The sequence below is a fragment of the Oncorhynchus keta genome, unplaced genomic scaffold (genome assembly GCF_023373465.1).
Source record: "Oncorhynchus keta strain PuntledgeMale-10-30-2019 unplaced genomic scaffold, Oket_V2 Un_contig_1509_pilon_pilon, whole genome shotgun sequence".
NCBI classification, from domain to species: Eukaryota; Metazoa; Chordata; class Actinopteri; order Salmoniformes; family Salmonidae; genus Oncorhynchus; species Oncorhynchus keta.
The window spans coordinates 385,605-407,363 of NW_026279127.1; the positions used below are offsets into that span (position 1 = coordinate 385,605).

At 47.4% G+C, this 21,759-nt stretch overlaps 1 protein-coding gene and 1 long non-coding RNA gene across 20 annotated transcripts in view; both read left to right on the forward strand.

Annotated features, from left to right (window-relative positions):
• The window catches only part of LOC118382251 (trichohyalin-like), an 81,275-nt gene that overhangs the window by 11,566 nt on the left and 47,950 nt on the right, over window positions 1-21,759 (forward strand). Inside the window, exons 4-9 of the mRNA XM_052502089.1 lie at window positions 5,113-5,190; window positions 5,926-5,996; window positions 8,938-9,103; window positions 9,244-9,350; window positions 9,570-9,884; window positions 11,409-11,577. Of these exons, the coding sequence (XP_052358049.1) occupies window positions 5,113-5,190; window positions 5,926-5,996; window positions 8,938-9,103; window positions 9,244-9,350; window positions 9,570-9,884; window positions 11,409-11,577 (906 nt within the window). The remainder of the gene's footprint in view (window positions 1-5,112; window positions 5,191-5,925; window positions 5,997-8,937; window positions 9,104-9,243; window positions 9,351-9,569; window positions 9,885-11,408; window positions 11,578-21,759) is intronic.
• Window positions 110-4,876, forward strand: LOC127918844 (uncharacterized). 19 transcript variants are annotated; one of them, XR_008101005.1, is made up of 7 exons: window positions 110-131; window positions 721-860; window positions 2,432-2,464; window positions 2,660-2,823; window positions 2,954-3,053; window positions 3,802-3,899; window positions 4,389-4,876. It is a non-coding gene; the product is annotated as an uncharacterized LOC127918844 (long non-coding RNA). The 19 variants fall into 19 exon arrangements; XR_008100996.1 differs by lacking the exon at window positions 110-131 and having other exon boundaries at window positions 339-860; window positions 4,389-4,454; window positions 4,585-4,678; XR_008100989.1 differs by lacking the exon at window positions 110-131 and having other exon boundaries at window positions 339-860; window positions 2,432-2,522; window positions 2,685-2,823.

The following is a 21,759-nucleotide window of genomic DNA, read 5'->3' on the forward strand; positions in this document are numbered from 1 at the left end:
CAGGTAGCCTAGTGGTTAGAGTGTAGAGGTGGCAGGTAGCCTAGTGGTTAGAGTGTAGAGGAGGCAGGGTAGCCTAGTGGTTAGAGTGTAGAGGTGGCAGGGTAATATAGCCTAGTGGTTAGAGTGGAGAGGTGGCAGGGTAGCCTAGTGGTTAGAGTGTAGGGGGCAGGGTAGCCTAGTGGTTAGAGTGTAGAGGGGCAGGGTAGCCTAGTGGTTAGAGTGTAGAGGGGGCAGGGTAGCCTAGTGGTTAGAGTGTAGAGGCGGCAGGGTAGCCTAGTGGTTAGAGTGTAGAGGTGGCAGGGTAGCCTAGTGGTTAGAGTGTAGAGGGGCAGGGTAGCCTAGTGGTTAGAGTGTAGAGGTGGCAGGGTAGCCTAGTGGTTAGAGTGGAGAGGCGGCAGGTAGCCTAGTGGTTAGAGTGTAGAGGTGGCAGGGTAGCCTAGTGGTTAGAGTGTAGAGGTGGCAGGGTAGCCTAGTGGTTAGAGTGTAGAGGTGGCAGGGTAGCCTAGTGGTTAGAGTGTAGAGGCGGCAGGGTAGCCTAGTGGTTAGAGTGTAGAGGTGGCAGGGTAGCCTAGTGGTTAGAGTGTAGAGGCGGCAGGGTAGCCTAGTGGTTAGAGTGTAGAGGTGGCAGGGTAGCCTAGTGGTTAGAGTGTAGAGGCGGCAGGGTAGCCTAGTGGTTAGAGTGTAGAGGTGGCAGGGTAGCCTAGTGGTTAGAGTGTAGAGGTGGCAGGGTAGCCTAGTGGTTAGAGTGTAGAGGCGGCAGGGTAGCCTAGTGGTTAGAGTGTAGAGGTGGCAGGGTAGCCTAGTGGTTAGAGTGGAGAGGTGGCAGGGTAGCCTAGTGGTTAGAGTGTAGAGGTGGCAGGGTAGCCTAGTGGTTAGAGTGGAGGGGCGGCAGGTAGCCTAGTGGTTAGAGTGGAGAGGCGGCAGGGTAGCCTAGTGGTTAGAGTGGAGAGGTGGCAGGGTAGCCTAGTGGTTAGAGTGTAGAGGTGGCAGGGTAGCCTAGTGGTTAGAGTGTAGAGGTGGCAGGGTAGCCTAGTGGTTAGAGTGGAGGGCGGCAGGTAGCCTAGTGGTTAGAGTGGAGGGCGGCAGGTAGCCTAGTGGTTAGAGTGGAGAGGTGGCAGGGTAGCCTAGTGGTTAGAGTGTAGAGGTGGCAGGGTAGCCTAGTGGTTAGAGTGGAGAGGTGGCAGGGAGCCTAGTGGTTAGAGTGTAGAGGTGGCAGGGTAGCCTAGTGGTTAGAGTGGAGAGGTGGCAGGGTAGCCTAGTGGTTAGAGTGGAGGGGCGGCAGGTAGCCTAGTGGTTAGAGTGGAGAGGTGGCAGGGTAGCCTAGTGGTTAGAGTGTAGAGGTGGCAGGGTAGCCTAGTGGTTAGAGTGTAGAGGTGGCAGGGTAGCCTAGTGGTTAGAGTGTAGAGGTGGCAGGGTAGCCTAGTGGTTAGAGTGTAGAGGTGGCAGGGTAGCCTAGTGGTTAGAGTGTAGAGGTGGCAGGGTAGCCTAGTGGTTAGAGTGGAGAGGTGGCAGGGTAGCCTAGTGGTTAGAGTGGAGGGGCGGCAGGTAGCCTAGTGGTTAGAGTGGAGGGGCGGCAGGTAGCCTAGTGGTTAGAGTGTAGAGGTGGCAGGGTAGCCTAGTGGTTAGAGTGTAGAGGTGGCAGGGTAGCCTAGTGGTTAGAGTGTAGAGGTGGCAGGGTAGCCTAGTGGTTAGAGTGTAGAGGTGGCAGGGTAGCCTAGTGGTTAGAGTGTAGAGGTGGCAGGGTAGCCTAGTGGTTAGAGTGTAGAGGTGGCAGGGTAGCCTAGTGGTTAGAGTGTAGAGGTGGCAGGGTAGCCTAGTGGTTAGAGTGTAGAGGTGGCAGGGTAGCCTAGTGGTTAGAGTGGAGGGGCGGCAGGTAGCCTAGTGGTTAGAGTGTAGAGGTGGCAGGGTAGCCTAGTGGTTAGAGTGTAGAGGTGGCAGGGTAGCCTAGTGGTTAGAGTGTAGAGGTGGCAGGGTAGCCTAGTGGTTAGAGTGTAGAGGTGGCAGGGTAGCCTAGTGGTTAGAGTGGAGGGCGGCTAGTGGGTAGCCTAGTGGTTAGAGTGGAGGGGCGGCAGGTAGCCTAGTGGTTAGAGTGGAGAGGTGGCAGGGTAGCCTAGTGGTTAGAGTGTAGAGGTGGCAGGGTAGCCTAGTGGTTAGAGTGTAGAGGTGGCAGGGTAGCCTAGTGGTTAGAGTGTAGAGGTGGCAGGGTAGCCTAGTGGTTAGAGTGTAGAGGTGGCAGGGTAGCCTAGTGGTTAGAGTGTAGAGGTGGCAGGGTAGCCTAGTGGTTAGAGTGTAGAGGTGGCAGGGTAGCCTAATGGTTAGTGTGTAGAGGTGGCAGGGTAGCCTAGTGGTTAGAGTGGAGGGCGGCAGGTAGCCTAGTGGTTAGAGTGGAGGGGTGGCAGGTAGCCTAGTGGTTAGAGTGGAGGGGCGGCAGGTAGCCTAGTGGTTAGAGTGGAGAGGTGGCAGGGTAGCCTAGTGGTTAGAGTGGAGAGGTGGCAGGGTAGCCTAGTGGTTAGAGTGTAGAGGTGGCAGGGTAGCCTAGTGGTTAGAGTGTAGAGGTGGCAGGGTAGCCTAGTGGTTAGAGTGTAGAGGTGGCAGGGTAGCCTAGTGGTTAGAGTGGAGGGGCGGCAGGTAGCCTAGTGGTTAGAGTGGAGGGCGGCAGGTAGCCTAGTGGTTAGAGTGGAGAGGTGGCAGGGTAGCCTAGTGGTTAGAGTGTAGAGGTGGCAGGGTAGCCTAGTGGTTAGAGTGGAGAGGTGGCAGGGTAGCCTAGTGGTTAGAGTGTAGAGGTGGCAGGGTAGCCTAGTGGTTAGAGTGGAGGGGCGGCAGGTAGCCTAGTGGTTAGAGTGGAGGGGCGGCAGGTAGCCTAGTGGTTAGAGTGGAGAGGTGGCAGGGTAGCCTAGTGGTTAGAGTGTAGAGGTGGCAGGGTAGCCTAGTGGTTAGAGTGTAGAGGTGGCAGGGTAGCCTAGTGGTTAGAGTGTAGAGGTGGCAGGGTAGCCTAGTGGTTAGAGTGTAGAGGTGGCAGGGTAGCCTAGTGGTTAGAGTGGAGAGGTGGCAGGGTAGCCTAGTGGTTAGAGTGGAGGGGCGGCAGGTAGCCTAGTGGTTAGAGTGGAGGGGCGGCAGGGTAGCCTAGTGGTTAGAGTGGAGGGGCGGCAGGTAGCCTAGTGGTTAGAGTGTAGAGGCGGCAGGTAGCCTAGTGGTTAGAGTGTAGAGGCGGCAGGGTAGCCTAGTGGTTAGAGTGTAGAGGCGGCAGGTAGACTAGTGGTTAGAGTGTAGAGGAGGCAGGTAGCCTAGTGGTTAGAGTGTAGAGGCGGCAGGGTAGCCTAGTGGTTAGAGTGGAGGGGCGGCAGGTAGCCTAGTGGTTAGAGTGTAGAGGTGGCAGGGTAGCCTAGTGGTTAGAGTGTAGAGGTGGCAGGGTAGCCTAGTGGTTAGAGTGGAGGGGCGGCAGGTAGCCTAGTGGTTAGAATGTAGAGGTGGCAGGGTAGCCTAGTGGTTAGAGTGGAGGGGCGGCAGGTAGCCTAGTGGTTAGAGTGTAGAGGTGGCAGGGTAGCCTAGTGGTTAGAGTGTAGAGGTGGCAGGGTAGCCTAGTGGTTAGAGTGGAGGGGCGGCAGGTAGCCTAGTGGTTAGAGTGTAGAGGTGGCAGGGTAGCCTAGTGGTTAGAGTGGAGGGGCGGCAGGTAGCCTAGTGGTTAGAGTGTAGAGGTGGCAGGGTAGGCTAGTGGTTAGAGTGGAGGGGCGGCAGGGTAGCCTAGTGGTTAGAGTGTAGAGGCGGCAGGGTAGCCTAGTGGTTAGAGTGGAGGGGCGGCAGGTAGCCTAGTGGTTAGAGTGTAGAGGCGGCAGGGTAGCCTAGTGGTTAGAGTGTAGAGGTGGCAGGGTAGCCTAGTGGTTAGAGTGGAGGGGCGGCAGGTAGCCTAGTGTTTAGAGTGTAGAGGCAGCAGGGTAGCCTAGTGGTTAGAGTGTAGAGGTGGCAGGGTAGCCTAGTGGTTAGAGTGTAGAGGTGGCAGGGTAGCCTAGTGGTTAGAGTGTAGAGGTGGCAGGGTAGCCTAGTGGTTAGAGTGTAGAGGTGGCAGGGTAGCCTAGTGGTTAGAGTGGAGGGGCGGCAGGTAGCCTAGTGTTTAGAGTGTAGAGGCAGCAGGGTAGCCTAGTGGTTAGAGTGGAGGGGCGGCAGGTAGCCTAGTGGTTAGAGTGTAGAGGCGGCAGGGTAGCCTAGTGGTTAGAGTGGAGGGGCGGCAGGTAGCCTAGTGGTTAGAGTGTAGAGGTGGCAGGGTAGCCTAGTGGTTAGAGTGGAGGGCGGCAGGGTAGCCTAGTGGTTAGAGTGTAGAGGCGGCAGGGTAGCCTAGTGGTTAGAGTGGAGGGGCGGCAGGTAGCCTAGTGGTTAGAGCCTAGAGGCGGCAGGGTAGCCTAGTGGTTAGAGTGTAGAGGTGGCAGGGTAGCCTAGTGGTTAGAGTGGAGGGGCGGCAGGTAGCCTAGTGGTTAGAGTGGAGGGGCGGCAGGTAGCCTAGTGGTTAGAGTGTAGAGGTGGCAGGGTAGCCTAGTGGTTAGAGTGTAGAGGTGGCAGGGTAGCCTAGTGGTTAGAGTGTAGAGGTGGCAGGGTAGCCTAGTGGTTAGAGTGTAGAGGTGGCAGGGTAGCCTAGTGGTTAGAGTGTAGAGGTGGCAGGGTAGCCTAGTGGTTAGAGTGGAGGGGCGGCAGGTAGCCTAGTGGTTAGAGTGTAGAGGCGGCAGGGTTTAAAGGGTTGGCGCTGTGGGGCTATAATGGACTTGTAATGGCAATGGGGCGGCAGGGTAGCCTAGTGGTTAGAGCATTGGACTAGTAACCGGAAGGTTGCAAGTTCAAACCCCCGAGCAAATCTGTCGTTCTGCCCCTGAACAGGCAGTTAACCCACTGTTCCTAGGCAGTCATTGAAAATAAGAATTTGTTCTTAACTGACTTGCCTCGTAAAATAAAATATATTTTAAGAGCATAAAGTCATCAAGTCAATGATCAGCGACTGAGCAGAATTATATAATATAATAATATAATATATAATATAATATAATATATAATATAATATACTAAACATGGCCGTGAAAATAATTGTCGCTCCCTTGTTTACACTGTGATCATATGGTCTGTTGTCAGGTGGTTGAATACCGGGATCGCTGTCAGGGTTTGGAATACCAGGTGAAGACTGAAGAAAGAGAGATCCTGAAACGTGAGGTTAGAGGGAAATCTATCATTGGATGAATACTGTATTTAACCAGGTCAAACTCCATTAAGATATTGAATCTCTGTTTCAAGCTCTTGATGAAGTGTGTTTAGCTGTAGTGTGTTGAATCAGCAGAGAGGAAGAGGAAGAGGAAGAGGATAAAACACATCGGTCTGTTTTTTTCGCCCACCAAGCGATGAGATGAGAGACTGTCGAATTTGTTCAAACAAAATATGAATAGCTTAAGTTTCGTAATGATTTGGTCGTTACGAGTGTACTGATATAAGTAGGAATTGTGACATCTTGAAAACACTTTATATCAGCGTTTTGCCTGGTTGCCGCAAGATACCACAGACACAAAGTCATAAACCCATGCTATTTATACTATTTATTTTCTTAAAATGTGATTTTAAACCTAACCCTAACCGCACTGCTTACCTTACGCCTAACCTTAAATTAAGACCGACAAGCAAATGTTTGTTTTCATTACTTTTTATGATGTAGCCATTTTGAATTTGTGGCTGTGGTAACTAGTGGAAACCGTTGTGCCTGTTGTAAACACGCATATAATAATATAAATAATAATAGAGCTCTCTTATTGGCTAGAATGGTCCCACCTGATCTCCTCCCGACTGCCTTCCATTTCCCCCCCTATGTTAGAGTGGCCACTACAATATCAAATCAATAATCTAATCTGTGATATCAGTTAATTTGGGTTTGTCTTCTTCTGTTGTGTTTTTGTGCAGAGGAGGATCAGGGATGAGCACAGTGACTCCTTAGAGAGCGCCCTCATCAGGCTGGAGGAAGAACAGCAGAGGTGGGTGGGACACATCGTGTCTGACAACTGTGTTAAACAGACACAGAAGATCTAACGGCGTCTGGGTTGAATAAATCACAGTTAAAGAAGATGTCAGAGTTGGAAATGTTGATAAATGTGTCAGAGTGTTGTCAACAAACACTCTTTTCAGACCAGGTAGGTATTAGTCTTCCCAAAGTCAATCCAAAACTTAATTTATTGATAAGACAGAGAGCAGAATGTGCCATCCATGGAGTTAAGACTCAACCACTACTACCATGGTAATCGTCCCAGTCGTTTACTGGCCTACAAGCTACGCAGTAATGATCAATTAACTGATATAGCAACTATTGAATCTGAAACTGTGGAATTACAATCAGAACCCAAATGAATGAATGAAATATTCTCCTGCTTCTTCATTTGGGAGAGATGTGAATACATCACTAATTTAGCTTTTCTTAAAAAAAGGTGTCCTCACTCGCCCATTATGTTTGATAAATATCAATATTAAACTATTCATCTCCAGACTTACTTACCCGGACCACACGGACCGAAGCGGGTTGGGTTAAAAACCGTTTCTCTTCAGATAACCTCGGTCGACTATTACATGTCTGAGATGCTTGATCAGAACCAACAGCTCCTTGGCTGTACTATGTCTCGAGGCAGAAAGAGGTTTTAATAGACTAGATGGTCATATCTCTGGTCTGCCTTGGAACATATGGGAATTGGCTCCAATTGTATTAATATGATTAACGTACTATATGCCAATCTCTCAGCCATAGTTATAACAGGTAATATCTGCTCTGTTTAAAACCACTAGAAGCAGCAGACAAGGTGATGCAATTTCTCCTTTGCCATTTTTGTTATACATTGGAACACCTGGCCCAGGCAATTCCTCAATCGAAATAAATAACGCCAATTTCCCTCGAAATCTACTGATCACTTCATCTCATTATACGCAGATTATATTTTACTATATCTAGACCATGTATCTCAATCACTCCCAAACACATTGAAAATCACAGATCAATTCAGCTTTTATCTCATGTTATAAAGATAATCGGCTCTACTGTTGGATGGTTGGATGGAGGCGTGGGGTTGGGAGAACAGGAAGAGAGGTTGGATGGAGACGTGGGGTTGGGAGAACAGGAAGAGAGGTTGGATGGAGGCGTGGGGTTGGGGGAACAGGAAGAGAGGTTGGATGGAGGCGTGGGGTTGGGAGAACAGGAAGTAGGGTGGATGGAGGCGTGGGGTTGGGGGAACAGGAAGAGGGTGGATGGAGATGTGGGGTTGGGGGAACAGGAAGAGGGTGGATGGAGGCGTGGGGTTGGGGGAACAGGAAGAGAGGTTGGATGGAGGCGTGGGGTTGGGAGAACAGGAAGAGAGGTTGGATGGAGGCGTGGGGTTGGGGGAACAGGAAGAGAGGTTGGATGGAGGCGTGGGGTTGGGAGAACAGGAAGAGAGGTTGGATGGAGGCGTGGGGTTGGGGGAACAGGAAGTAGGGTGGATGGAGGCGTGGGGTTGGGGGAACAGGAAGTAGGGTGGATGGAGACGTGGGGTTGGGGGAACAGGAAGTAGGGTGGATGGAGGCGTGGGGTTGGGAGAACAGGAAGTAGGGTGGATGGAGGCGTGGGGTTGGGGGAACAGGAAGTAGGGTGGATGGAGGCGTGTGGTTGGGGGAACAGGAAGTAGGGTGGATGGAGACGTGGGGTTGGGGGAACAGGAAGTAGGGTGGATGGAGGCGTGGGGTTGGGGGAACAGGAAGTAGGGTGGATGGAGGCGTGGGGTTGGGGGAACAGGAAGTAGGGTGGATGGAGGCGTGGGGTTGGGGGAACAGGAAGTAGGGTGGATGGAGGCGTGGGGTTGGGGGAACAGGAAGTAGGGTGGATGGAGAGGTGGGGTTGGGGGAACAGGAAGTAGGGTGGATGGAGACGTGGGGTTGGGGGAACAGGAAGTAGGGTGGATGGAGACGTGGGGTTGGGGGAACAGGAAGTAGGGTGGATGGAGGCGTGGGGTTGGGGGAACAGGAAGTAGGGTGGATGGAGGCGTGGGGTTGGGGGAACAGGAAGTAGGGTGGATGGAGGCGTGGGGTTGGGGGAACAGGAAGTAGGGTGGCTGGAGGCGTGGGGTTGGGGGAACAGGAAGTAGGGTGGCTCACCACATTAGGTTTCTTTATCTTTATAGAATGACTGTGTTATAACTTTTACAACTTTTATATGATCAATACTTTTATTTTGTTTATGTACTTTTTTCTAAATGTTTTAGTTTCTTTTTGAGTGTCAGCTCACAGGTAAATATGATATAAACTGCCTGTTAAATCATAGGAATGTGTCTATAGTACCTGTAACCACCACTATATATATATTTATTTCGACACAATCAATATAATAAGGTACCGTGACAAGATTGTGACGCTTAATTCCCTTTGGGTATGTTTGGGGGGTGGTGTTAGGGTGTGTTTGGTGTGTGTGGGGGGTTGGGGGAACAGGAAGTAGGGTGGCTGGGTGTGGGGTGGGTGTTGGTGTGTTTGGGTGTGTTTGGGTGTGTTTGGGTATGTTTAGGTATGTTTGGGTGTGTTTGGGTGTGTTTAGGTGTGTTTATCTTTATAGAATGACTGTGTTATAACTTTTACAACTTTTATATGGTCAATACTTTTATTTTGTTTATGTGTTTTTCTAAATGTTTTAGTTGTTTTTGTGTTTGTCAGTCACAGGTAAATATGATATAAACTGCCTGTTAAATGTTAGGAATGTGTCTATAGTACCTGGGTGTGTGTTGGTGTGTTATTTATTTGGGACACAATCAATATAATAAGGTACCGTGACAAGATTGTGTTTGGTGTTGTTTTGTGTGTTTGGGTGTGTTTGGTGTGTGTTTGGTGTGTGTTTGGTGTGTGTTTGGTGTGTGTTTGGGTGTGTTTGGGTGTGTTTGGTATGTGTTTGGGTGTGTTGGGTGTGAGCAGGAGTGTAGGGCTGGCAGAGCTGAACTCTCTCCTTCGTGGCCAGCTCAGCCAATCAGGCCAGGTAAATGAAGCACTGAGAGAGGACCTTTGCAAACTGACTACCGATTGGTCCAAAGCGGTGGAGGAGGCGGGACTGAGGGAGATGGAGTGGCAGAAAGAGAAAGAGGTAGACTGATTGACATTAGACTGACTAGGAGATGTGTTTCATTGTTGTTTCATGTTACCTAAGTTACTGGAGTTGTGTCATCATGCAGGACCATCCCTGTCTTCCTTCCCCCTCTTCTCTCTCTCTCTCTTCTTCTTCAGCGACTGACCGGTCATGTCGACCGGGGGCAGAGTCGTCTGATGTCCATGTGGGGAGATGTGGTCACTCTGAGACGACACTGTCACACTGTGAAGACTGCCACTGACAGGTGAGGTAAACAGATGCCTGGAAAACAATTCAAACCAGTATCTTAAACTCTATCTCTATGGGTGTGTCTGAAGTGGCACCCTACTCCCTATATAGTGCACTACTTTTGACTAGAGCTCTGGTCTAAAGTCATGCACTGTATAGGGATTAGAGTGCCATTCTGGACGTACTGCTGATATGTAGTCTAGTTGATAATGATTGTTGTTTGTCCCACCCACAGGGACCTCTGGGAGCTTAGAGCTGAGTTCTCTCGTCTGTCTTCCTCTCTCCTCTCCCACTGTGGTTCAGTGGTGTCTCTAACTCTACGGCCCAGTGACCCTACAACCAGCCTCCATCCTGCTCCCCGCTCTGCCTCCGCCCCACCCCACTCCTCCACCCCGGGCTCACCTCCTCTCTCCTCCACCCTAGGCCCTCTCTCCTTGCAGGATCTGGAACACGACCAGAAGGAGAGAGAGCGGGAGAGAGAGGAGAGAGAGAGGGAGCTGACAGAGCTCAGAGCCCTCTATGAAGCTGAGACCCTGCATCTGAATAACAGGTCAGACTAGAAGGTTACTCCAGCCGTAAAGGGAGCACCCTGCCCTGCCTTTCCTGCACTCACCATCTGAAAACAATACTCACTGCTTTGGTTGTGTCCCAAATGGCACATTATTCCCTGTATAGTGCACTCCCTTTGACCGAGGGGCTGTCCCTTTGACTTGGGGGCTCTCTCTTTGACCGGGGGGCTTTGACCTGGGGGCTCCCTTTGACCTGGGGGCACCTGGGGGCTCTCTCTTTGACCGGGGGCTCTTTGACCGGGGGGCTCTCTCTTTGACCGGGGCTCTCTCCCTTTGACCTGGGGGCACTGACCGGGGGCCCTTTGACCTGGGGGCTCTCCCATTTGACCTGGGGGCTCTCCCTTTGACCTGGGGGCTCTCTTTGACCTGGGGGCTCTCTCTTTGACCTGGGGGCTCTCCCTTTGACCTGGGGGCTCTCTCTTTGACCTGGGGGCTCTCCCTTTGACCTGGGGGCTCTCTCTTTGACCGGGGGGCTCTCTCTTTGACCGGGGGGCTCTCTCTTTGACCGGGGGGCACTCTCTTTGACCTGGGGGCTCTCTCTTTGACCTGGGGGCTCTCTCTTTGACCTGGGGGCTCTCTCTTTGACCTGGGGGGGCACCTCTCTTTGACCTGGGGGCTCTCTCTTTGACCGGGGGGCACTCTCTTTGACCTGGGGGCGCTCTCTTTGACCGGGGGGCACTCTCTTTGACCTGGGGGCTCTCCCTTTGACCTGGGGGCTCTCCCTTTGACCTGGGGGCACTCTCTTTGACCTGGGGGCTCTCTCTTTGACCGGGGGGCTCTCCCTTTGACCTGGGGGCTCTCTCTTTGACCTGGGGGCTCTCTCTTTGACCTGGGGGCTCTCTCTTTCTCTCTTTGACCGGGGGGCTCTCTCTTTGACCGGGGGGCTCTCTCTTTGACCGGGGGCACTCTCTTTGACCTGGGGGCTCTCTCTTTGACCTGGGGGCTCTCTCTTTGACCTGGGGATGCACTCTCTTTGACCTGGGGGCTCTTTGACCGGGGCACCTCTCTTTGACCTGGGGCACTCTCTCTTTGACCTGGGGGCTCTCTCTTTGACCTGGGGGCTCTCTCTTTGACCTGGGGGCTCTCCCTTTGACCGGGGGCTCTCTCTTTGACCTGGGGGCTCTCTCTTTGACCTGGGGGCTCTCCCTTTGACCTGGGGGCTCTCTCTTTGACCGGGGGGCACTCTCCCTTTGACCGGGGGCTCTCCTTTGACCGGGGGGCTCTCCCTTTGACCGGGGGCTCTCCCTTTGACCTGGGGGCTCTCCCTTTGACCTGGGGGCTCTCCCTTTGACCTGGGGGCTCTCTCTTTGACCGGGGGCCTCTCTCTTTGCCTGGGGGCTCTCCCTTTGACCGGGGGGGAGCACTTCCTGGGAACAGGGTTGCATTTTTGGACACAGCCTTTGTCTCTGCCTCAGACATGATACATCCTGTTTCTCATTGTCTAGAGGTAGACAGGGTTGTTTCTGCACTCCTCCAACCGTCCTCCTCTCACTCTGCATCCACAGGATCTCAGAGTTATCTCGTATCATTCAGGATCAAAAGATAGAACGACAGGAGGAGGAGACGAAGATCGAGCGAGGGATGGCTTCGGAGAAGAAAGAGGAGAGAGAAAAGGAGAGACAGACAAACACAGAGAGAACTCTAGAGTGTGTCTATCAGGCCGTTCTAAAACTGGTAAGACTGACCGCTCGGATCAGAATATACAGAGCATTCGGGAAGTATCACATTTACATAAGTATTCATTTGTTGAAGCACCCTTGGCAGCGATTACAGCCTCAAGTCTTCTTGGGTTTGACGCTATAAGCTTGGCACACCTGTATTTGAGGAGTTTCTCCCATTCTTCTCTGCAGACCCTCTAAAGCTCTGTCAGGTTGGATGGGGAGCGTTGCTGCACAGCTTTTTTCAGGTCTCTCCAGAGATGTTCGATCGGGTTCAAGTCCAGACTCTGGCTGGGCCACTCAAGGACATTGAGAGTCTTGTCCCTAAGCCACTCCTACGTTCTCTTGGCTGTGTGCTTAGTGTCGTTGTCCTGTTGGAAGGTGAACCTTCGCCACAGTCTGAGATCCTGAACACTCTGGGTCAGGTTTTCATCAAGGATCTCTCTGTAATTTGCTCTGTTCATCTTTCCCTTGATCCTGACTAGTCTCCCAGTGCCTGCTGCTGAAAAACATCCCCACAGCATGATCCTGTCATCAGATCAGAGAATTTTGTTTCTCATGGTCTGAGAGTCCTTTAGGTCCTTTAACTCCAAGCGGGCTGTCATGTGCCTTTTACTGAGGAGTGGCTTCTGTCTGGTCACTTTACTATAAAAGCCTGATTGGTGGAGTGCTGCAGAGATGGTTGTCCTTCAGGAAGGTTCTCCCATCTCCACAGAGGAACTCTGAACCTCTGTCAGTGTGACCATTAGGTTCTTGGTCACCTCCCTGACCAAGGCCCTTCTCACCTGTTTCCTCAGTTTGGCTGGACGGCCAGCTCTAGGAAGGATCTTGGTGGTTCTAAACTTCTTCCAATTAAGAATGATGGAGGCCACTGTGTTCTTGGGGACCTTCAATGCTGCAGAATGATGGAGGCCACTGGGTTCTTGGGGACCTTCAATGCTGCAGAATGATGGAGGCCACTGGGTTCTGGGGGACCTTCAATGCTGCAGAATGATGGAGGCCACTGGGTTCTTGGGGACCTTCAATGCTGCAGAATGATGCCACTGTGATCTTGGGACCTTCAATGCTGCAGAATGAAGGAGGCCACTGGGTTCTTGGGGACCTTCAATACTGCAGAATGATGGAGGCCACTGTGTTCTTGGGGACCTTCAATGCTGCAGAATGATGGAGGCCACTGTGTTCTTGGGGACCTTCAATGCTGCAGAATGATGGAGGCCACTGGGTTCTTGGGGACCTTCAATGCTGCAGAATGATGGAGGCCACTGTGTTCTTGGGGACCTTCAATACTGCAGAATGATGGAGGCCACTGTGTTCTTAGGGACCTTCAATGCTGTAGAAATGTTGTGGTACCCTTCCCCAGATCTGTGCCTTGCTACCATCCTGTCTCGGAGCAATACGGACAAATCTTTCAACCTCATGGCTTGGTTTTTGCTCTGACATGCACTGTCAACTGTGGGACCTTATATAGACAGGTGTGTGCCTTTCCACATCATCATGTCCAATCAATTGAATTTACCTCAAGTGGACTCCAATCAAGTTGTAGAAACATGTCAAGGATGATCAATGGAAACAGGATGCACCTGATCTCAATTTAGAGTCTTAAGGCAAAGGGTCTGAATACTTATGTAAATGAGGTATTTCTGTTTTTTCTTTTTTATAAATTTGCTAAAAAAAAAAATGTTTCAACTGTTTTCGCATTGTCATTATGTGTGTAATTTTTTATTTTTTTTTAAATGAAGAAAATATTGAATCCATTTTAGAATGAGGCTATTTACAAATCCATTGTTTTGGTACCCTTCTTTCTACTACGTAGAAATGAACACACCCCCCCAGCCCACTGTATTGGTCCATTAGAATAGCCTGTTTAATGTTATAAATGAACACATCCCCCAGCCCACTGTATTGGTCCATTAGAATAGTCTGTTTAATGTTATAAATGAACACACCCCCAGCCCACTGTATTGGTCCATTAGAATAGCCTGTTTAATGTTATAAATGAACACATCCCCCAGCCCACTGTATTGGTCCATTAGAATAGTCTGTTTAATGTTATAAATGAACACACCCCCCAGCCCACTGTATTGGTCCATTAGAATAGCCTGTTTAATGTTATAAATGAACACACCCCCAGCCCACTGTATTGGTCCATTAGAATAGTCTGTTTAATGTTATAAATGAACACACCCCCAGCCCACTGTATTGGTCCATTAGAATAGCCTGTTTAATGTTATAAATGAACACACCCCCAGCCCACTGTTATAAATGAACACATCCCCCCAGCCCACTGTATTGGTCCATTAGAATAGCCTGTTTAATGTTATAAATGAACACACCCCCAGCCCACTGTATTGGTCCATTAGAATAGCCTGTTTAATGTTATAAATGAACACACCCCCCAGCCCACTGTATTGGTCCATTAGAATAGCCTGTTTAATGTTATAAATGAACACACCCCCAGCCCACTGTATTGGTCCATTAGAATAGCCTGTTTAATGTTATAAATGAACACATCCCCCAGCCCACTGTATTGGTCCATTAGAATAGCCTGTTTAATGTTATAAATGAACACACCCCCAGCCCACTGTATTGGTCCATTAGAATAGCCTGTTTAATGTTATAAATGAACACATCCCCCAGCCCACTGTATTGGTCCATTAGAATAGCCTGTTTAATGTTATAAATGAACACACCCCCCCAGCCCACTGTATTGGTCCATTAGAATAGCCTGTTTAATGTTATAAATGAACACACCCCCCCAGCCCACTGTATTGGTCCATTAGAATAGCCTGTTTAATGTTATAAATGAACACACCCCCAGCCCACTGTATTGGTCCATTAGAATAGCCTGTTTAATGTTATAAATGAACACACCCCCAGCCCACTGTATTGGTCCATTAGAATAGCCTGTTTAATGTTATAAATGAACACACCCCCAGCCCACTGTATTGGTCCATTAGAATAGCCTGTTTAATGTTATAAATGAACACACCCCCAGCCCACTGTATTGGTCCATTAGAATAGCCTGTTTAATGTTATAAATGAACACACCCCCCAGCCCACTGTATTGGTCCATTAGAATAGCCTGTTTAATGTTATAAATGAACACACCCCCAGCCCACTGTATTGGTCCATTAGAATAGCCTGTTTAATGTTATAAATGAACACACCCCCAGCCCACTGTATTGGTCCATTAGAATAGCCTGTTTAATGTTATAAATGAACACCCCCCCAGCCCACTGTATTGGTCCATTAGAATAGCCTGTTTAATGTTATAAATGAACACATCCCCCCAGCCCACTGTATTGGTCCATTAGAATAGCCTGTTTAATGTTATAAATGAACACACCCCCAGCCCACTGTATTGGTCCATTAGAATAGCCTGTTTAATGTTATAAATGAACACATCCCCCAGCCCACTGTATTGGTCCATTAGAATAGCCTGTTTAATGTTATAAATGAACACATCCCCCAGCCCACTGTATTGGTCCATTAGAATAGCCTGTTTAATGTTATAAATGAACACACCCCCCAGCCCACTGTATTGGTCCATTAGAATAGCCTGTTTAATGTTATAAATGAACACACCCCCAGCCCACTGTATTGGTCCATTAGAATAGCCTGTTTAATGTTATAAATGAACACACCCCCCAGCCCACTGTATTGGTCCATTAGAATAGCCTGTTTAATGTTATAAATGAACACACCCCCCCCAGCCCACTGTATTGGTCCATTAGAATAGCCTGTTTAATGTTATAAATGAACACACCCCCCAGCCCACTGTATTGGTCCATTAGAATAGCCTGTTTAATGTTATAAATGAACACACCCCCAGCCCACTGTATTGGTCCATTAGAATAGCCTGTTTAATGTTATAAATGAACACACCCCCAGCCCACTGTATTGGTCCATTAGAATAGCCTGTTTAATGTTATAAATGAACACACCCCCAGCCCACTGTATTGGTCCATTAGAATAGCCTGTTTAATGTTATAAATGAACACACCCCCAGCCCACTGTATTGGTCCATTAGAATAGCCTGTTTAATGTTATAAATGAACACACCCCCAGCCCACTGTATTGGTCCATTAGAATAGCCTGTTTAATGTTATAAATGAACACACCCCCAGCCCACTGTATTGGTCCATTAGAATAGCCTGTTTAATGTTATAAATGAACACACCCCCCCCCAGCCCACTGTATTGGTCCATTAGAATAGCCTGTTTAATGTTATAAATGAACACACCCCCAGCCCACTGTATTGGTCCATTAGAATAGCCTGTTTAATGTTATAAATGAACACACCCCCAGCCCACTGTATTGGTCCATTAGAATAGCCTGTTTAATGTTATAAATGAACACATCCCCCAGCCCACTGTATTGGTCCATTAGAATAGCCTGTTTAATGTTATAAATGAACACACCCCCCCCAGCCCACTGTATTGGTCCATTAGAATAGCCTGTTTAATGTTATAAATGAACACACCCCCAGCCCACTGTATTGGTCCATTAGAATAGCCTGTTTAATGTTATAAATGAACACACCCCCAGCCCACTGTATTGGTCCATTAGAATAGCCTGTTTAATGTTATAAATGAACACACCCCCAGCCCACTGTATTGGTCCATTAGAATAGCCTGTTTAATGTTATAAATGAACACACCCCCAGCCCACTGTATTGGTCCATTAGAATAGCCTGTTTAATGTTATAAATGAACACACCCCCAGCCCACTGTATTGGTCCATTAGAATAGCCTGTTTAATGGTCCATTAGAATAGCCTGTTTAATGTTATAAATGAACACACCCCCAGCCCACTGTATTGGTCCATTAGAATAGCCTGTTTAATGTTATAAATGAACACATCCCCCAGCCCACTGTATTGGTCCATTAGAATAGCCTGTTTAATGTTATAAATGAACACACCCCCAGCCCACTGTATTGGTCCATTAGAATAGCCTGTTTAATGTTATAAATGAACACACCCCCAGCCCACTGTATTGGTCCATTAGAATAGCCTGTTTAATGTTATAAATGAACACACCCCCAGCCCACTGTATTGGTCCATTAGAATAGCCTGTTTAATGTTATAAATGAACACACCCCCAGCCCACTGTATTGGTCCATTAGAATAGCCTGTTTAATGTTATAAATGAACACATCCCCCAGCCCACTGTATTGGTCCATTAGAATAGCCTGTTTAATGTTATAAATGAACACACCCCCAGCCCACTGTATTGGTCCATTAGAATAGCCTGTTTAATGTTATAAATGAACACACCCCCCAGCCCACTGTATTGGTCCATTAGAATAGCCTGTTTAATGTTATAAATGAACACCCCCAGCCCACTGTATTGGTCCATTAGAATAGCCTGTTTAATGTTATAAATGAACACACCCCCAGCCCACTGTATTGGTCCATTAGAATAGCCTGTTTAATGTTATAAATGAACACACCCCCAGCCCACTGTATTGGTCCATTAGAATAGCCTGTTTAATGTTATAAATGAACACACCCCCAGCCCACTGTATTGGTCCATTAGAATAGCCTGTTTAATGTTATAAATGCCCACTGTACATTAGAATAGCCCCCAGCCCACTGTATTGGTCCATTAGAATAGCCTGTTTAATGTTATAAATGAACACACCCCCAGCCCACTGTATTGGTCCATTAGAATAGCCTGTTTAATGTTATAAATGAACACACCCCCAGCCCACTGTATTGGTCCATTAGAATAGCCTGTTTAATGTTATAAATGAACACACCCCCAGCCCACTGTATTGGTCCATTAGAATAGCCTGTTTAATGTTATAAATGAACACACCCCCAGCCCACTGTATTGGTCCATTAAGAATAGCCTGTTTAATGTTATAAATGAACACACCCCCAGCCCACTGTATTGGTCCATTAGAATAGTCTGTTTAATGTTATAAATGAACACCCCCCCCCAGCCCACTGTATTGGTCCATTAGAATAGCCTGTTTAATGTTATAAATGAACACATCCCCCAGCCCACTGTATTGGTCCATTAGAATAGCCTGTTTAATGTTATAAATGAACACACCCCCAGCCCACTGTATTGGTCCATTAGAATAGCCTGTTTAATGTTATAAATGAACACACCCCCAGCCCACTGTATTGGTCCATTAGAATAGCCTGTTTAATGTTATAAATGAACACATCCCCCAGCCCACTGTATTGGTCCATTAGAATAGCCTGTTTAATGTTATAAATGAACACACCCCCAGCCCACTGTATTGGTCCATTAGAATAGCCTGTTTAATGTTATAAATGAACACACCCCCAGCCCACTGTATTGGTCCATTAGAATAGCCTGTTTAATGTTATAAATGAACACACCCCCAGCCCACTGTATTGGTCCATTAGAATAGCCTGTTTAATGTTATAAATGAACACCCCCCCCCCCAGCCCACTGTATTGGTCCATTAGAATAGCCTGTTTAATGTTATAAATGAACACATCCCCCAGCCCACTGTATTGGTCCATTAGAATAGCCTGTTTAATGTTATAAATGAACACACCCCCAGCCCACTGTATTGGTCCATTAGAATAGCCTGTTTAATGTTATAAATGAACACACCCCCAGCCCACTGTATTGGTCCATTAGAATAGCCTGTTTAATGTTATAAATGAACACATGAACACCCCCCAGCCACTGTATTGGTCCATTAGAATAGCCTGTTTAATGTTATAAATGAACACCCCCAGCCCACTGTATTGGTCCATTAGAATAGCCTGTTTAATGTTATAAATGAACACACCCCCCCAGCCCACTGTATTGGTCCATTAGAATAGCCTGTTTAATGTTATAAATACTGTATTGGTCCATTAGAATAGCCTGTTTAATGTTATAAATGAACACATCCCCCAGCCCACTGTATTGGTCCATTAGAATAGCCTGTTTAATGTTATAAATGAACACACCCCCAGCCCACTGTATTGGTCCATTAGAATAGCCTGTTTAATGTTATAAATGAACACCCCCCCCAGCCCACTGTATTGGTCCATTAGAATAGCCTGTTTAATGTTATAAATGAACACACCCCCAGCCCACTGTATTGGTCCATTAGAATAGCCTGTTTAATGTTATAAATGAACACACCCCCAGCCCACTGTATTGGTCCATTAGAATAGCCTGTTTAATGTTATAAATGAACACACCCCCAGCCCACTGTATTGGTCCATTAGAATAGCCTGTTTAATGTTATAAATGAACACATCCCCCAGCCCACTGTATTGGTCCATTAGAATAGCCTGTTTAATGTTATAAATGAACACACCCCCCCCAGCCCACTGTATTGGTCCATTAGAATAGCCTGTTTAATGTTATAAATGAACACACCCCCCAGCCCACTGTATTGGTCCATTAGAATAGCCTGTTTAATGTTATAAATGAACACACCCCCAGCCCACTGTATTGGTCCATTAGAATAGCCTGTTTAATGTTATAAATGAACACACCCCCAGCCCACTGTATTGGTCCATTAGAATAGCCTGTTTAATGTTATAAATGAACACATCCCCCAGCCCACTGTATTGGTCCATTAGAATAGCCTGTTTAATGTTATAAATGAACACACCCCCCAGCCCACTGTATTGGTCCATTAGAATAGCCTGTTTAATGTTATAAATGAACACATCCCCCCAGCCCACTGTATTGGTCCATTAGAATAGCCTGTTTAATGTTATAAATGAACACACCCCCCCAGCCCACTGTATTGGTCCATTAGAATAGCCTGTTTAATGTTATAAATGAACACCCCCCCAGCCCACTGTATTGGTCCATTAGAATAGCCTGTTTAATGTTATAAATGAACACACCCCCCAGCCCACTGTATTGGTCCATTAGAATAGCCTGTTTAATGTTATAAATGAACACACCCCCAGCCCACTGTATTGGTCCATTAGAATAGCCTGTTTAATGTTATAAATGAACACACCCCCAGCCCACTGTATTGGTCCATTAGAATAGCCTGTTTAATGTTATAAATGAACACACCCCCAGCCCACTGTATTGGTCCATTAGAATAGCCTGTTTAATGTTATAAATGAACACACCCCCAGCCCACTGTATTGGTCCATTAGAATAGCCTGTTTAATGTTATAAATGAACACATCCCCCAGCCCACTGTATTGGTCCATTAGAATAGCCTGTTTAATGTTATAAATGAACACACCCCCAGCCCACTGTATTGGTCCATTAGAATAGCCTGTTTAATGTTATAAATGAACACACCCCCAGCCCACTGTATTGGTCCATTAGAATAGCCTGTTTAATGTTATAAATGAACACACCCCCAGCCCACTGTATTGGTCCATTAGAATAGCCTGTTTAATGTTATAAATGAACACACCCCCAGCCCACTGTATTGGTCCATTAGAATAGCCTGTTTAATGTTATAAATGAACACATCCCCCAGCCCACTGTATTGGTCCATTAGAATAGCCTGTTTAATGTTATAAATGAACACACCCCCAGCCCACTGTATTGGTCCATTAGAATAGCCTGTTTAATGTTATAAATGAACACACCCCCAGCCCACTGTATTGGTCCATTAGAATAGCCTGTTTAATGTTATAAATGAACACACCCCCAGCCCACTGTATTGGTCCATTAGAATAGCCTGTTTAATGTTATAAATGAACACACCCCCAGCCCACTGTATTGGTCCATTAGAATAGCCTGTTTAATGTTATAAATGAACACACCCCCAGCCCACTGTATTGGTCCATTAGAATAGCCTGTTTAATGTTATAAATGAACACACCCCCAGCCCACTGTATTGGTCCATTAGAATAGCCTGTTTAATGTTATAAATGAACACACCCCCAGCCCACTGTATTGGTCCATTAGAATAGCCTGTTTAATGTTATAAATGAACACACCCCCAGCCCACTGTATTGGTCCATTAGAATAGCCTGTTTAATGTTATAAATGAACACACCCCCAGCCCACTGTATTGGTCCATTAGAATAGCCTGTTTAATGTTATAAATGAACACACCCCCAGCCCACTGTATTGGTCCATTAGAATAGCCTGTTTAATGTTATAAATGAACACACCCCCAGCCCACTGTATTGGTCCATTAGAATAGCCTGTTTAATGTTATAAATGAACACATCCCCCAGCCCACTGTATTGGTCCATTAGAATAGCCTGTTTAATGTTATAAATGAACACACCCCCCAGCCCACTGTATTGGTCCATTAGAATAGCCTGTTTAATGTTATAAATGAACACACCCCCAGCCCACTGTATTGGTCCATTAGAATAGCCTGTTTAATGTTATAAATGAACACACCCCCAGCCCACTGTATTGGTCCATTAGAATAGCCTGTTTAATGTTATAAATGAACACATTGGTCCCCCCAGCCCACTGTATTGGTCCATTAGAATAGCCTGTTTAATGTTATAAATGAACACACCCCCAGCCCACTGTATTGGTCCATTAGAATAGCCTGTTTAATGTTATAAATGAACACACCCCCAGCCCACTGTATTGGTCCATTAGAATAGCCTGTTTAATGTTATAAATGAACACACCCCCAGCCCACTGTATTGGTCCATTAGAATAGCCTGTTTAATGTTATAAATGAACACACCCCCAGCCCACTGTATTGGTCCATTAGAATAGCCTGTTTAATGTTATAAATGAACACACCCCCCCAGCCCACTGTATTGGTCCATTAGAATAGCCTGTTTAATGTTATAAATGAACACACCCCCCCAGCCCACTGTATTGGTCCATTAGAATAGCCTGTTTAATGTTATAAATGAACACACCCCCAGCCCACTGTATTGGTCCATTAGAATAGCCTGTTTAATGTTATAAATGAACACATCCCCCAGCCCACTGTATTGGTCCATTAGAATAGCCTGTTTAATGTTATAAATGAACACACCCCCCAGCCCACTGTATTGGTCCATTAGAATAGCCTGTTTAATGTTATAAATGAACACACCCCCAGCCCACTGTATTGGTCCATTAGAATAGCCTGTTTAATGTTATAAATGAACACATCCCCCCAGCCCACTGTATTGGTCCATTAGAATAGCCTGTTTAATGTTATAAATGAACACACCCCCAGCCCACTGTATTGGTCCATTAGAATAGCCTGTTTAATGTTATAAATGAACACATCCCCCAGCCCACTGTATTGGTCCATTAGAATAGCCTGTT